Source organism: Thermobia domestica, chromosome 8 (assembly GCF_964235325.1).
Source record: "Thermobia domestica chromosome 8, izTheDome1.hap1.1, whole genome shotgun sequence".
NCBI classification, from domain to species: Eukaryota; Metazoa; Arthropoda; class Insecta; order Zygentoma; family Lepismatidae; genus Thermobia; species Thermobia domestica.
The window spans coordinates 257,547,002-257,564,497 of NC_137461.1; the positions used below are offsets into that span (position 1 = coordinate 257,547,002).

Consider the following 17,496-nt stretch of genomic DNA (forward strand, 5'->3'; position numbering starts at 1 on the left):
CTGTCCACCAACTGCGTACATATTTACAATATATCTTCAAATTTAAATGCCATAAATAAATATGCCAGTACATTTTTACACATCATTAAAACGATTACTTCTGTGACAACACACACCAACCTGTGCTAAATAGTTACTACAAGCTAGTGGTTGCATCTATTCCTGTTCAAAACAGGGCGAAGATGGAATGCAGCGCTAGAGTGCATCCATAGGAAACAGGCGCGTCAGCGATGGTGGTTATGTGACTAAGTTAAGACAAGTATAAAAACCTCGTATGGACTTGTAGTAGATGGTTACAAGCTAGTTTTATATTACAATTGCACAGTAATTGAACTACACTTTTTAACGCTGTTTCCATGTTCACGATGTCTTACACTTCCTCGCCTACTAAACATTACTTTTCTTTTGAGAGTATACAGATTTTTACCTGTGAATTTTCAAAAACTGGCCCTGTATTCTTAATCTGCACTTATATTCTGCACGCATACAACACCTATACGAAAAATGAACGAAAAAAAAGGAAAAAAAAAAAGAAAAAGACCGTGTTAGATAGGAATCTGGCTTTCTGCACGTGTACAACATAATTTTACTTTTGTGATGTAAACCTGCAATGAACTTCCATGGGTTAAACGAACAACACGAGGCAATCTACTAGTACAACCTTTCGAACTGTACGAAAAACCAAATTATGAACTGGCTACACACAAAACATATGAAAAGCTATCTCGAATGCCTTGTCTTTTCATAATATTTAATCTAACAATACACAAATGGACACTTCAATCTGGAAATCAAAACAAAATGCAACGTAGTGCGTATTACAGTATATATGTATTTCCAAGTAAAGAAGTTCTTTGATGTTATTTGTTTTTAATACATATATTTACAAGAGCAACAGTTAGCAACACTAGAGTACGCACAAATCAGGAAATCAAAAACTAAAACTTCTAGATGATGAAACTGTTCAACTCACGACTCCTACAATAATACACAAAACATTTAATTATAGTCTGGAACTGACATGAACTCAGAAATTCAAAGTGAAAATATTAATATATGTTTCCCCCTGAACATATGATAGAAACATTTTAATCTTGTATACTGAATTATTCTCGTTTATTATTAGGAGGTATTCGAATTGTAGGCCTATGCTGTATCATATTTAATCTACTTCTTACTAAGATAAAAAGTCTCTCACTTAAGAACTATTGTTATATAGTTTGTATTATCAATACCTAACACTATTATAGAAATACGAGGGCCGTCCAGATAGTTAAGAACGATTGCGCGGCGCCGACTCCACCACTGCGATCGCATGCGCGGCAGTTAGCTCCTTCCTTCACCTTAGTGTGAGCAGAGTCTCAATGCTGTGCGGTCACGCTACTTGTTTTTGCAGTGATTCAAAATGGCGGCGCCAATCGAAAATCCCGCCAAATGTGAAGTACGAAGTGTCTTTCGTTTTCTGAACACGCAGAAGTTAGGCGTATTGAAATTTATAAGCAAATAAAGAATTTTATGGTGATAGTGCAATGAGCAAGTCATTACTGAGGAAATGGTGCATTATGTTTAATCAAGGACCATTAAGAAGAGCGGAGTGGGAGGCCATCACTTGTTACGGAAGAACTGACGAAAAAAATCGAAGGAAAATCAACAAACCGACGTTTCACTTTGAACACGTTACACAAATCTTTTCCACAAATTTTACGCTCGATCCTACATGAAGTAGTGGCAATGCACCTTGGTTACTCAAGCAAGCAGTGAGCCTGGCTCAGCTCTTTGGTGGCACATGAGTATAACATCGGCATTGGAAAACTGGTCCCACGTTATAACTAATGTCTTGACAACTATGGCGGTTACATAGAAAAGTAGAGTAAGGTCCTGTGGCTTTGTAAATAAAGTTTTGTGCTGATATCTTTTATTTTTATTTAACCATGCTAAAACGTTCTTCACTTTCTGGACGACCCTCGTAATAATAAAAAAATTGATATGCTCTGTTAGATGTGGAATTACGATATGGATTCTATTACTGCCATTACCTACAAACTAGCTAATACATGTCTCTAAATATTGATTACTTTTAGACATACAGCTTCTAAGATCGTGAAAGTAGAAAGTCTATCTTATTTTTTTTTTTTTAAAAAAAAAAAAAAACTTTGTCATTGTTGCTTTACTGAAGACAATATTCAAAGACAATAGTCATTTCTAAAAGTGTCTATAGAAGGTTGTTTGCTATTCAAATTTCTACTGTCTTCTACAGCATAGTTCTTTCCTGCTAAGCCGGGACCCAGTATCATATTCAATGGCTTACAAAATAATAAAAATAGAAAAATGGAAGTCTAATGTAATTACCAACTCAGTGATCGTCCTCTCCTGCTCAGTCTTTTCTACGATTTAATTTCCAATAACAATTCATCTTAAATGCAAATTTACCTCAGAATTCTCAATTACTGAATGCTGTATTTCGGTTGTAGTCCTTCCTTCTATGAAGAGAACGGAGAGGTTAAAATATGGATATAAAGATTAATAAAAAGGGTATCACACGCAGATTTTTCTCAAAAACGTACCACTATATGGTACTTAATTGGTAGTGAAACATGTGGAACAGCCCTATTAAAATTCGAATAATAAATATTAGAGAATTTTCAAATTACGGACTCTTTGAATATTCGTTATTCGAGTAATTATTCGGATTACAAACAAAAAATCAAACCATTACTCGGATTACGAATAATAATTCGAACTATTACTCGGATTACGAACAATTCGAACAATTACTCGGATTACGAATAATAATTCGAACGATTACTCGGATTACGAATAATAATTCGAACTATTATTCGGATAAAACATATTAGAATAACAAATAATTATTTTGAACAGCTATTGGCACGGTTATTCAAATATTGAAAACGAAAATTTGGATATTTGAATTACAGCAGAAGAATTATTCGAACAAATGTACGAACAATTTTAAAAACATTAATGTTGAAGTAACCATGACAGATAACTGAGTTACAGTTAGTGCTACGCTAATATTGTTATTTTTCATGGAGGTTGACATTTATTTTGCTACAGGTTCTGCAATGTAGAACAGAATATTGTTGAAAATTTCTCTATAATAACCTTCATATTAACACTTATATCTACTTTTTAACCATAAATTACTTAAAAGAATGCATTCAAGGTGCACAGTAAATTACGCACACCCTGTATAATAATTAGACATCGGACTTTTAGGACAATGCATATTTTATTTACTTATATGCATCTCTGTTAAACTTCGTAGGAGTTTCTAACAATAATACTACAGCTCGAATTTGAAGTTTTATAGTGCATATTTAAATGCATATTTCAAAGGCTAGAGCATATATTAGTGCTTAAGAGTATATTTAACAAGTTTTGATTTCAGATGTATGATTATAGCATGGAATAAAGTTAGTATTTTCAATGCATTCGCATGTCTACGTAACAAAATGGCTTTTTACGTGGGAAGATGGAAGAGTGTCTAGTTTATGAAGAACCAGTAATGTTAGCAACTGATCAGCAGAGCAAAGACGCTTACAATAGCCAAGACGTTAAGAGAAATCTGATAAATGATAAATGCACTGTAACATTGTGTCTACATCAATTCAGAAATACGAGACGCAAAGGTTGCTGCTCAATGAATGCTTAGCTCTAATTGATAAAGTTCAGCACGAGCTCCAGTCAGTTCCTGGTAAATAGGGGTGCTCTATGGAAAATAAATCGACGGATGTTATTGCCACAAACTCAAACTCGAAAACAATTGAAGCTATAGGAAAATACCTTCAAGATTTAAATTTCAACTTGCCAGAAAAGATATGTACTACACTTGCTTCTCTATATAAAAAAAAAAAGTCCAGTGACACCTATTGATGTTAAGAGGTCATTTATCTGACTAAAAATGTCACAAACTGACACCAAAAAATGAAAAGAAGCATTTTATAATATACTGTAAAACTAATTATGGAAAGGAGTAAATCCTTAAAAACTTTTTTTTTTTTTTTTTGTACAATGGAAACGTGTAGAAAAGTAAGGTTCGTATTATTTCGTATAAAGTAAATGCACTCAAGAATATAAACGCGAAGAAATCCTAAAGATCGTGTTCTCATATTACTGTGTTTATTTTAACCTCATAATTTGTGTGTTTTAAAAGGTTAGGAGTATATAAACTGTAACTGTTATAAAAATAAATTCTGAAGAGAAAGTCCCTGAAAGCTACAGTATATCTTCGATATTATATTTCACTTACAAAAATTCTGTCATCGCTTTGCTGAATGTTTGAAAAAGCTCTCTACTATCGCGTTGATTGTTGCATATTAAGTGCATATTTTAACACATTTAACAGCATAGTTGTATGCATATTTCATGAATTTTAAGTGCATAAAAATCCGATGTCTAATAACAATAATATGCATTTAATTTACTTCGATATGACGAACACCTGATCAAGTCGAAAGTATTAAATTAATCTGTTTATTTTATTATGATTATTTTAATGAGTTAAAATTCTTTCTTCTGTTGCATCATTGAATTTGCTGGATCGCAGCCTATGCCAACACTTCTCTACAGCGTAAGATAGTATTCTTCAATTAATATACTACGAGACACATATTGAAATATTGAAAGTACAGTACGTTCTATAATTTCCTATACACATTAAGATTGAGAAAAAGTAGCATGTAATCATTACAAAAAGTCAGAAATTCTTCTTACAATAGTGACCAACAAGTATACAATTAGAGCCTATTTCAAGTGTGCCAACGGAAAATATGTGAAACATACTTCGACTCCACCCCTGCCACCCTCTTACGTAGGAGACTCTCCCTTTTGTTTTGGGGAAAGAAGTGAATGACCTTGGCTGTGTTGCCAATTTGTTATTCAGTCGTTTGGCTTTGACGAGTGAAGGTCGTAGGCTACTTAGAATGGCTAACAAGACAGAGCACAGCGAAGTCTGTGAAATAATTCAATGTGGCAACGCTGTTCGCATCCAACAATGGAAAGATCTCGGCCGCAGCAACTTGTCCCTCCTCTTTCGAAGGAAATACGGGAAAACATACATCGACAGCAGCGCCAACACGGGCACACTTGAAATAGAAACGCTCCAGTACCAGATACAACGTAGTTTATTTTTTAGAAAAAAAAAAAAAAACATAAATCGTGATACAAACAGAAATAGGCCATACACCCTTGTATATAACGATTGTAGGAGATATCTCACGTTATAAGTGATTTTCGTTGTGTATCAAAAATTCTCAGAATAAATACAATACTCTCATAATATTGCACCTAATGCTTTGTCACACGTCAAGTGCGACCACTAATGAAGCACTAATATTCATATTTATTATACTTATTTTATAACGTTTAAAATACAAAATGGTTATAAATTTCGAATGCGAATATAGTGGCGTATAAAACATATTTTACTTACATTTTCTTTTTAACATTTTATTTCTAAATTTCCATATTTTTTTGTCTCTCTCTCTTTCATAATTTACAGTTTTTAATGAACATTGTTTCACCATGAAAAGAAGTACAGGATGGTTGTTTGGAACCAGTGAGAGAACTCAGAAGGAATATATTACCTTAATGTAAAGTGTGTTCCAGAAGTCCGTCATTTTCAGTTAGAGAGCTCGAGAAAAATCCTATTTGAAGGGGAGAATGGAAAATTTTGGGCTTTAAGGAAGAAATGTCGGTACATTATTCTTTATTTTCCAATCACAACAAGAAACAATACTTATCCTGAAGAACAAACAACAAATCAAGCAAAATCGCTCATTCAATAGGAAAGAAAAAGAACAAATCCTTAAACGCAGTGAGTATTGTTTGTAGAGCTATTAACGTGATGTTCAACGACAATACTGTTTTAGTAAAAAGGATTAATAGCGCTAGCAATAATTGTGCTGAAAATGCAAAGGTGAGATTTTGTTTCACGAAATTATTATTTACAATTTATGCATAAACTAAAAAAATCCAGTTACAGTACCAGTACCAGTAGAAAACATTGCGATGGGAAGTCTTCCCACATCCTCCGTACAGTCATGATGTCTCCCCTTGTGACTCCCTGAAAAGTTAACGATTCATTTGTAACAGGGAAGTGCAGAACACCGTGGAAAAATGGATTCGGCAGCAAACCAGTTTCTACACTGAAGCCATCCATTCCCTTTCAATATCAATGGCAGTTATCTATACGTGTCATGTTACACATTAACTGTAATACACTATCTTTAGACATAACCGTAGTTTCCTTTTCACTTGAGCAAATCTTATACACTTCATCTATAAAGGCGGTTAAAATTCGAGGAAGACATTACCCCAAGTTTTTACTTCAAAACCATTGACACGATATAATAGTACAACTAAGAAACTCTATGAATAAAAGAACTCTTATACTATGTTAAACTACCATTATAGCTCATGGGTTCAATTTTGCAAAACTGAATTTATGATGTTCATTTCTTCTAATATAATATCTGAAACTCAAAATCAAGTATTTCTCGAACGAAGAACGGGAGGTAAACGGTATTTTATCCCAAAATAAAGATGCTTTTGAATCTGTTTCTTTATTCATGTAATATTTTCTTGCCTACCAGTTTTCATTTAATCAACCAAATAAGATGTATAAATTAAAGGGCTGACAAATGACCCAAGTGAAGTTGAGCTTCATAATTTACCTTTGAAGGCAAATAATGCAATGTAAATTCGAGAAACCAATGAAGATAGCCAACTTCAGGCTGAATATAGGACTTAAAAATACTATATGATGTAAAAGACACTTTTTTAATTGTACAACCTACTACCGCTAAACAAAGGTGGTTGAATAAGAAAATCATACAAAAAAAAAAGTTTAAAATTTCTGTTTCCTCCTATCCTTCAAAGTTGGTTTTTATTTTTTTAAAAAAAATACCGGATTTTTTACATTTCTATTCTCAACATCTTTTCTAAAATACGTCATTATGTTTCTTAGAATTCTCATCAACATGTGATGCCTCAGACAAACTGCTATGGTTGGCTATGATAAATGTCAAGTGTAAGTTATGAATAACCTGGATTATTATCGGTAGCGACTAACCATAGCCAGGGCTAGGTCTGGATCCTCATTTACTGAAAATAATTCAAGGAAACATGATGGAACTTTTCAGAAGGTGTGCAGAGAGCAGTATATGATGGCGGACAAATAAAACACACTTTGCATTAGGGTAAGCTCCTTCCATACTTTATAGTCACCCTGTTGTACAAGATACAGAAACTTTACAACACTGACTGCCCCATATTGGTCATGCTAGATAGCATCTTAACTTCAATACAATATACCACTACGGTGAAGATGTTAGCAAATGGGAGAACATCAACGTTCCCAGACTCAGAACACATGTCTATTTAAATATGAAACATTAAATACATGATTCATCCACTGCACCAACCACTCTATGCTAATTCCGACTGCTTAGCCATATCCTTCATTGGATTAGAGTATTCTGTTTATTCTTTAGTATAGATTCAGTGCCAAAATCTGATGAACTGGATTTTAGAAAAGTAGCTATTGCAACAATATTTAGTGGTCAGGAATGATTCATAGCTCAACTGCTCATAAACACTACCGGGGTATACTATCGCTCGTACCTTAGCATGACTCGTAATTTTCTACAAAAATACAGGAAAAAATTATAACTTTACATTTTTGAAGCAAGCAATTACCAAAAACTATAATTGGAGATCAAGATTGGAATTATGTACCAAATAATATTTAAAAGTAGAGTGATTATTATAGGTCTCTGAAAGTAATTTGTGGGCACCGGGAACTACTTACTGACCTTTAATTTTGAGGGAAAATATTAGATAAATTCAATTTTATTAGATATTTTGGACACTTTATACAAATGTCTAGTAAAAAGGGCTCGAAATATGAAATGCTGTACTGAAATTTGCAAAGACCCACCGCGACTGTTCCAGAGTTAAACATTTGATCAACTTATTCCCAGTTTATCGTCTAGTGCTTTTCTTTTCCACGATGGTAAGTCGATCATAATTCTATACAAATTAGTACATGTTGCAGAATAGCCATAAATACCATATATATATATATATACAGTCATTATTCTTCAGCATTATGAGCAACATTTCGGCTACGAAATATAAACTGTTTCACAGAAAAATTGTTACGTTTACATTTGTATTCGAAAGAAAACTGTCTGTTTCAAGTAACAGATATGTTTTATTGTAAATATGGTTCACAATTTCGTTCAGTGCGAGTAAGAATGGTTGGAGAATGAAATGATTTACAGTTTATCTACAAATCAAAACAAACACTTCGTAAGATTATAAAGACCGACTCTAAAGTGTTAATCTTCAATATAGTTAAGAGTTACTTAGGCAGATCAAAAGGTAATGAGACTGACTTTTTTATTTTTCTTTTTAAAGGAAAGATATGAACCAGAGACTAACAACTGTTATGTTACTATATAGCTTGGTATTTAATGAATGTGCTGTAAAATATCCCAACTTCTGTCTTGTTACACATTAAGAGCAACGTTGAAGACCGAGTATAGTTGAAAACCGCCCCCAGAATATAAAGTACTGTGAAATTAAATCCAATTTAGAACAGATTTATCCTGTCAAGTTTTCTGTTCGTCTGAAGAGATCTGTTGCTGAGACTTACAAACTTCTTCAAGAACCTTATGAAAAGGACTGTACATGTTGCTGCATTTAGGTGGCATAACTCATCCTTGAAGGAAAGAGAAGAAGTAGATGACCACACAAGTTCGAAAAGACCAAAGACATCAAGAACGGAAAGTATAGTAAACACTGTGATTACCATTGAGAGAGTACACAGATGTTTATCTATCCGTCAAATTTCAGAAAGCCTTAAGTCAGGTAGTAACATACAGGCTATCCTTACTGATGAACTTGGAATGTGACGAGTTTCATATCGCTGGTTTCTCGTGCGCCCATTGAAGATCATAAGGCGAATAGTGTTGCAGCATGCAAAGAAATTACAAGATCAAAATGAAGTTCGAAATGAGGGTGATGCTTTCGGCTGTTCCCTGAACTAAGGAAAGTTGCGTGGTCACCATTTTTCATTCAATTTGGAATTTTCAAATGCGGGGAGGCGATTTTCAAAGCTTTCACAAAAGTGACTGAATCACCTATGTGCTGCATGGGAGGAGCACTGGAAAAATGTATAATTTAGAAGAAAAAGTACGTTGGAAAATGTCATGTAAATATTTAAGAACACTACATAGTTTACTGGGAAGGGGGAGATCAGTTTCATTACTTTTTGATTCCCCCTCATGTATACTTCCAACACTTGCACTGGATTATTATTGAGATAGGATATGTGGAGTGTTTAACGCATAGATTCTATACATAAAAAGACAAATACGATAGTAATAATATCTTACTTTTGTTTTAAGAAGTGACATGCTTAATAGCTTAGGGAGATGAATAAACGTGCATTTGAATTGTCAAAAATCTTCCTAATTAAGTGCCACTAATATTATTGGAATACAGTTAGTAAGGCTTAATAAGTTCTTTTTAGACAATTTGAATACTTATTTTTAAAAATTTCCGAGCGCAATACAAGAATTTGCTTAAAGCTAGGTTGCCATGCTGAAAGAATCTTGTAGCTGTCATTAAAAAAATCTTGCAACCTTATCTTTCTATTTACTGTTTACACAGTACAACTTTCTGAAAGCAAGAAATATATCTCCATCCATGCAGCACTGCACTCTAGTGGACAAATAGTGAACCACTTCATTAAAAACGTATATTTTTGCGCGCTTCCCCTCCTTGTACAAAAGAATCCATCCTTTTGGAAGCGGCGAAACTGTTTTCTTTCTTTATGTCAGTGGGAGAGGGATAGCAGGTAGCAAGCAAGACGTCCCAGAAAGTTGCACATGGTTTGACTCCGTGCAAGGTGAAAAAAATTATTGCTTGTCCCTTTCAAGACTAGGTTTACATGGAGAAATATTGTAGGGTTGCAACTTTATTAATGATAGCTACAAGATTCTTGCAGTATGGCAACCTAGCCTATCACAATGTAAAGAATCTTGTCGCATATTACACAAGAACATTTTTTTTTCGGGACTTAAATCAGAAAAAAAAAATGAAATTTTGTTAGTTTCAGATGTGCAAGTACTCCAACATCTCTTGTCAACTGATGAAGTTACATGACTCAAAAAAGACAAAGCCACAAAATTTAACTACAAACCTGGCGAGCACTTATTATTCGTACTTAACAGAAAAACCTCTAACAAACATACTGCTCAATTAATTTGAATCAGATCATGCAAGCTGGATCAACATTTTCCTGTTACACATTGGCTATTACCTTTAGAATATTTTTTTTTTAAAAAAAAAGGAACGCAAAGGGAAAAAAACACTAAAAAAGTAATAAGGGAAAGACATGAAGAAGTGTTCTCCTCTTTGCTTACAAATGATTAAAGAAACCATTTATGTATAACGTACAAGACAAAAATATATATGTGTGTATGTGTACAAACCAGACATGAAACAACTTCATAAATATTCACAAATAGCTTTTTTTATAAACATATCACATATAATTCATAACATATAAATCACAAATACATGATTTATTACTTCACAGTAATATATCTTGGTCAACATTTTATTCTCCATATCACGCATTGACTGGTTCTGATGGAACGTATTTCCTTTTCACAACGTGGATCTTCTTGTTTGACAGACAAATGACGTAGCTGTGATCCTCATAGTTCACTGAAAAGAAAGAACAGAATAAGCAACACGTTGGAACTCATTACAGAAAATAGACGGAACCAGAATCTGGATATTTTTTTTCTGTTGTTTCAAACGATTGTGTAAAATAAATTAGCTTTAGATATATCAATAAGAGAAGGTAGGGCCGGCCATAGACAATTTGCCACCCCGTGCAACTGTATCATTTGCCGCCATCCCTCTCTTCTCCAGAAAGAACAAATCTGAAAAGCCATGATTTTAAGTATGTTTCCTTATCATGAACAACGGAGAAAGTGTACTCGCACTGAGAAAGCCCTAAACATTACAAATACAATCTCGTTGTGTCTGTCTTTTTTTCTTTAAATAATAATGTATTATGTTAGTGAAAGATAAAGCAAATACACCTGCAGAGGAAAGATGATAATGCTTTTTATAGAATTCAATATCAACATATCAGTTTGCAATTCCAAGGCAACTGGCATTTTTTATCTTTATTTCTTAATTTTCCTTCTACATCTGTTAATAATAATAATAATAATAATAATAATAATAATAATAATAATAATAATAATAATAATAATAATAATAATAATAATAATAATAATAATAGTAGTAGTAGTAGTAGTAGTAGTTGTTGTTGTAGTTGTTGTTGTTGTTGTTGTTGTTTCCACTTTCAATGATAAGGAACTTGTTTGTGACAAAGACAAGACTAGTTTCCATATGAAAGCTCTGATAACTAACTAAATGGAACAAGTGTCCGCTACTGTTCGAGAACTGAGTTCTTGTATTTGGCAATAATCACGCTGTCCATGTGACCTTAAACTAATGCTACCTAAGCATGATTTATGAATGCAGTATTCAAATAGAAGTAGCTTAGTAAATTTACTACCATCATCATGAAATCTGTTTCCAACAAAAAAAAAATATTTATCTTAAATAATAGAGTTATGACAGATTTTACCGCCCCGTACAAATGCACTTGTTGCACATATCGTAGACCCGGCCCTGAGAGAAGGAAGCAACCGATTTTTTTACATACCAGATCCTCTGTAGATGCGAATTCAGTAACACACGATGAGTAAAAAAGTGAGCGACTGGATCTGGACTCGAACCCAGGATCTTCAGCATAGTTAGAAACAGGGTTGGCTGGTTTAAACCAGTTTTTTTTTTTTTAAACTAGGGATGCAATGGATGTACCCGATTGCAATGAAATGAGCTGAGCGAGCTTAAACTACGTAATCATTCCTGGCCATTATGCAATAATAAATGCCATTTTTAATTGTTGACAAAAAAATCGCGTGAAAACTTTTTCCCCATGTTAAGTCTATGCAAGCGTTTTTCGGTGATTATTCCTCGATGGTACATCGGATTTTTGATTTCGACCTATGTTGTCACTCAGCACGACATACTCTATCAGCGTGCTAAGTTTGGTTGAGATTGGCCAAACGGTCTAGGAGGAAGCGTTTTTCGGTGATTATTCCTCGATGGTACATCGGATTTTTGATTTCGACCTATGTTGTCACTCAGCACAACATACTCTATCAGCGTGCTAAGTTTGGTTGAGATCGGCCAAACGGTCTAGGAGGAGTTCGCGGACAACCAAACGGCTAACCCGAGTATAAGAGCTTCGCTTCGCTCAGCTCAACCAACTGGTTTAAACCATAATGTTCGTAAAAGTGTGTGTTCGAAAAATCTTGATGGACACACATTTGTGGGCTATCACGTTTCACTCCCGTACATTATTCGTATTATATTCAGACCTAAATTCCCCATTCATTACTCAAAGGGATTATACTACAAAAGCAACTTTTGTTTTTTGTATAAGTTTATGAATGTTTCTTATGTGATTTTTTTTATAGTTTATTATTATTATGCAGTTGCAATAAAAAAAATTCTAAATATTGTTTCGTTCTAATAATGTTTGCTATTGATAAAATACATCAAAATGCCGTACCTTTTTTGGGGGGAAGGGGGGTCATACAAACCGCACGAGAGGCATTTATTGAAATCAGAAGTATCTTTGATATCTATTTATGTATAAATGGGTCAGAGCCAAAGTGGACTCAAATAATTCCTATCTTTATTCACTTTTCGTACTGATACGCCAATTAAGTCGTATTTCTTTAACTTGGACTAATAAAAGTCGTAGTGAACTAACTTGGACTAAATTAGTTCTTCTGTACTTTGCAGTATTTTAAAATTGTTTATATGTAAATCTGTATAATGGTTTCACTTGTTCAACTTTTTCACTTGTTTATTTTTTTGTCCTTTTGAAATGACTGTTGACAGTTATATTAACAAGTATGTAAAGATCAGTACAACGTATTTTTATCAGGAGTCCTTCGTGAGTGAGTCGGCAGACGTATCGCATTTGTGGCCAATTAGTCCCGATTTCGAGTCCAAATGAAGGACAATTTCCATCGGATGTAAGCCAAGAAGCGGTTGGATTCCGTTTTAAGCGTTATGTAACCCCTTCCAAGATAACCCGGTTGTTGCATAATAACACCAAGGCGAAACAAACTTATTTCTGTCCATATGTGATACAAATACATACACCAAATTATTTAAACCAGGTTTTTGCCAACTCTGGTTGGAAATAACGCATCGGTACGATATGCCGAAGATCCCACGTTCGAATCCAGGTCCAGTCATTCATTTTTTCACTCTTTGTGTGTTAATTTCTAAATACCTCAAATTACTCACTTAGGATGGCCAGAAGACAATGATTAACACTCGCCCAACGGAGAACAGGTCATTTTTGACCCACAAATGTTTTATTGAGCTGAGCGAAGCGAAGCTCTTATACTCGGGTTAGCCGTTTGGTTGTCCGCGAACTCCTCCTAGACCGTTTGGCCGATCTCAACCAAACTTAGCACGCTGATAGAGTATGTCGTGCTGAGTGACAACATAGGTCGAAATCAAAAATCCGATGTACCATCGAGGAATAATCACCGAAAAACGCTTCCTCCTAGACCGTTTGGCCGATCTCAACCAAACTTAGCACGCTGATAGAGTATGTCGTGCTGAGTGACAACATAGGTCGAAATCAAAAATCCGATGTACCATCGAGGAATAATCACCGAAAAACGCTTCCTCCTAGACCGTTTGGCCAATCTCAACCAAACTTAGCACGCTGATAGAGTATGTCGTGCTGAGTGACAACATAGGTCGAAATCAAAAATCCGATGTACCATCGAGGAATAATCACCGAAAAACGCTTGCATAGACTTAACATGGGGAAAAAGTTTTCACGCGATTTTTTTGTCAACAATTAAAAATGGCATTTATTATTGCATAATGGCCAGGAATGATTACGTAGTTTAAGCTCGCTCAGCTCATTTCATTGCAATCGGGTACATTCATTGCATTCCTAGTTTTAACTTTTTTTTATTTCTTCTTCCTTTTTTTGATCACCGGCCTAGGTATGCTTCTTTTAACTTACGAGCCATGCAGTAACACTTCTATTATCCTAGTATTCTTTATTTGTCAACCACAAATAAACAATTCTTTGTCTGGGTCTTGAATGACCCAGACTTCGAGGTTTAGGTGAAGGATATTTTATTTGACTTGTCTGCCTCACACCGTCCGATTTGTTGCCATTTTACTCACTCAGCATGATCATTTCTACTCTTTCCTCATTCCCTTAGCATGCCCCAACATGTCAGCAGCGTTGCCAGGTGGCAAAAATCCAACAAAACGGGAAATTCATATCAATGGCGGGAACGCGGGGTATTTTCTTCCAAATATATAGGATATGAGATAATTTTCTTCAAAATATGTACCAATGGAAAGACATGGTAATATACCTAGGTATATGCATATCTGGGTGTGTTTGTGTGCGTTATATATGTGTGGGAAATATTGAATTATATTGGAAAATTTCATGTCTACGGACGGGAAATTTCCCTTCACATGTTGGCAACACTGCCTGTCAAAGTAAATATCAAATATTTTAGTCCAATTTCACTCGTGCAGAAAAGAATGTAAGTAAACTGTGCGCGTCTGTTTTCTGTGCGGTAATAATGTCCGAGCAAAAGTTTTTAAAACTTCAGATGAGATATTTCGTGAACTGATTATCAAGCTTTAAATTAGGTACAAATCTAGTAATAACACTATATTCTCCTTAAAAAATAATTAAAATATTGATGGATCAAAAATGATCGTATGTTCGTCGGATACGTTATTTCTAGTATTTTCGCTGGGCGAGTATTAAAAAGTCGGACTCATTTACTTAGAAAGTCAGCCTTTATGAATTCGTAAACCTTTTCCCCCCCACACATGACAATTCAATTCATTAATTGCGTTTATGCATATTTGGCTCAAGCAAGCTGAAAAAGCTACATTTAGATATTAAAATTCTTACCTCATTGGTACTTCTCTGTTCCTTAAGCGGCTTTCAATACGCTTGTTCTGTAAGAATTCTTTAAATATGTCACTGCACGTTCCATTCTTTTTTTTTTTTTTTTTTTTTTTTTTTTCTAAGTTGAAACAAACTTGAAGTTCGGATAACCGTGCAGATATTATGTCGGTTGTGTTCTTTTGTCCAAGCAGCATTCATTAATGAAAATATCCGTTCGCATTACTGCATTACTACTACTACTGTATTATTACTTTGCATGGAAAGAGTATATGAACCGACTTTCTTTAAACTCGCAAAACCTTTTTCACTTGGTGTTTTCGCACGTTCGAAAAGTTCGAAATTTTGGAACTAAACTTTTCTTACTTTACAATTTACAAAAATGTACCGATAATAATTTGAAAATTCTGAAATGACTGGACTCAACGAGCTATCAGAATAATGGGAAGTTAAACGTTTATAATGTGACAACTGAAAATCAGGACAAATGGGCGTCCGGCTCGACTACTAAGCCGGACACGGAACAAGACCTTTAAAAGCCAGACTGTCCGGCCAAAAGCAGGACATCTGGCCACCCTATACTCACCTGATATGTTTCTTGTCAATCTTTCCTCCAATATTTCGAACGAGAGATACTCGGTCACTCATCTTCAGGGGAGCATAATAGTTTAAGTAAGTAATACACGATCTTCAATTTTTTTTTCTTCAACAGTGACAATTTACGAATACTATGTAAAATTTTATCTATACTTATGGTTGCCTACTTTTCCCAATAGTCATAGTAGTCTTATGATTTTACTATATAACAACATATTTATGTAGCCCTAATGTTACTTCACTAGGTTTGTTTTCCAATAGATTCTTCTAATCAACACATTATCATAATTATCCACCAGACAATTAACTTAAATCACTATGTAAACAATGTAGACAGATCAAACTTTCTATTCTTTGTAATCATAAATAAACCTTAAATTTCAATTTATATAATTCAGAGCGTATTATGTGCATCTAACAAATAAATACGTAGTAAAGAATTTTTGATAATTTTCTGGTTTTGTTGTGTATTGGTAATGTAATACCGTCTTAATCCCTATCACGATTTCCTCTATTGGTGTTCAGGTTTGGAGTTTTTATTTTTACGAAACACGCTTCAAATATATTTTCAATATTTGAGGTAGCCTGATTTAAAAAAAAACACTTTCAAATCCTGTACTTAGTGTTCGATAATTTGTAGATGCTTAGTGCTAGGTTTTTTTTTAATACTTCTATATAGGTAGCATCACATGTACAAAAAATTTCATAAATGACGCTTAAGGTATTTTCACTACAAAATAACTTTTATATTGGCTAAATGAACTATCTATCTTACTAGGAGGTTTTACTGCTCCACAAAACTTAAGCAACTCGAAGAAAGTGGCAGAAAATAAAACGACACGATCACTGCACCAATTATAATGAACAAACAGACGGTCCAGATGCACAATGCAACACAAGTGAAGACGAACAATAGTTAGGATGTACAGGGTGACCAAAACGTTCAGCACAACGATATCTCAACAGGTGAAGCTGGATTGTGCGAGGGCATAGGCAATCAATATGGCGTGTGACCACCACGAAGAGCTATACAGGCACGATATCTGGCCTCCATGTTGCAAATCAGAGTATTGATCAAGTCTTGCGGCAGATGGCGCCACTCCTCGAGGAGAGCTGTTTGCAGGTCAGGGAGAGTGCGTGCTGGTGGACTGCGCTGCGCTATTCGCTGCCCAAGAGCATCCCACACATGCTCGATGGGATTCAAGTCCGGTGAATATGCAGGCCATGTAATACACGTAATGTCTTCGCTCTACAGATACTGGGACACAAGATGTGCATGGTGTGGGTGGGCATTGTCATCCATGAACAGGAAGTCTGGGCCAAAGGTTCCGCGGAAATTGCGCACATATGTATCGATAATTTCATCCCGGTACCGTTGTGCTGTCAAAGTGCCATGTTGCACAATATGGAGGTCTGTTTTCCCATCCAGCATAATTTCACCCCACACCATAATGGAACCACCGCTATAGGACGGCCGTTCAGCAATGAAATTTGGATGATAGCGTGTTCCTGGCTCTCTCCACACTAAAGTCCGACCAGAATCAGACGACAGGCTGAATCTCGACTCATCGGAGAACATGACACGCGCCCACTGGTGTTTCCCCCATGCAACATGTTTCTGACACCATGTTAACGCACACGTTTGTGCTCCAGTTTCAATGGCACACACAGCACAGGCCTGTTTTCTAAAGTCGTTACTAAAAAATTAGTCACCCATGAAAGAGCTACGGAAATCATGTACCGAAATTAGTTAAAAGTTTGCTTAACAACACAAAAGCGAACGGGGAACAAACTGAAAAAAG

General features: G+C 35.0%; 1 protein-coding gene across 2 annotated transcripts in view; it reads right to left on the reverse strand.

Annotated features, from left to right (window-relative positions):
- Positions 1-2,120: 2,120 nt before the first annotated feature.
- Positions 2,121-17,496, reverse strand: part of Lamtor4 (Late endosomal/lysosomal adaptor, MAPK and MTOR activator 4) — a 36,756-nt gene continuing 21,380 nt past the window's right edge. For both annotated transcript variants that reach the window (XM_081769656.1, XM_081769657.1), the window contains exon 4: positions 2,121-10,761. In XM_081769656.1, coding sequence (XP_081625782.1) covers positions 10,664-10,761 — 98 coding nt within the window. In that variant the 3' untranslated portion in view covers positions 2,121-10,663. The remainder of the gene's footprint in view (positions 10,762-17,496) is intronic.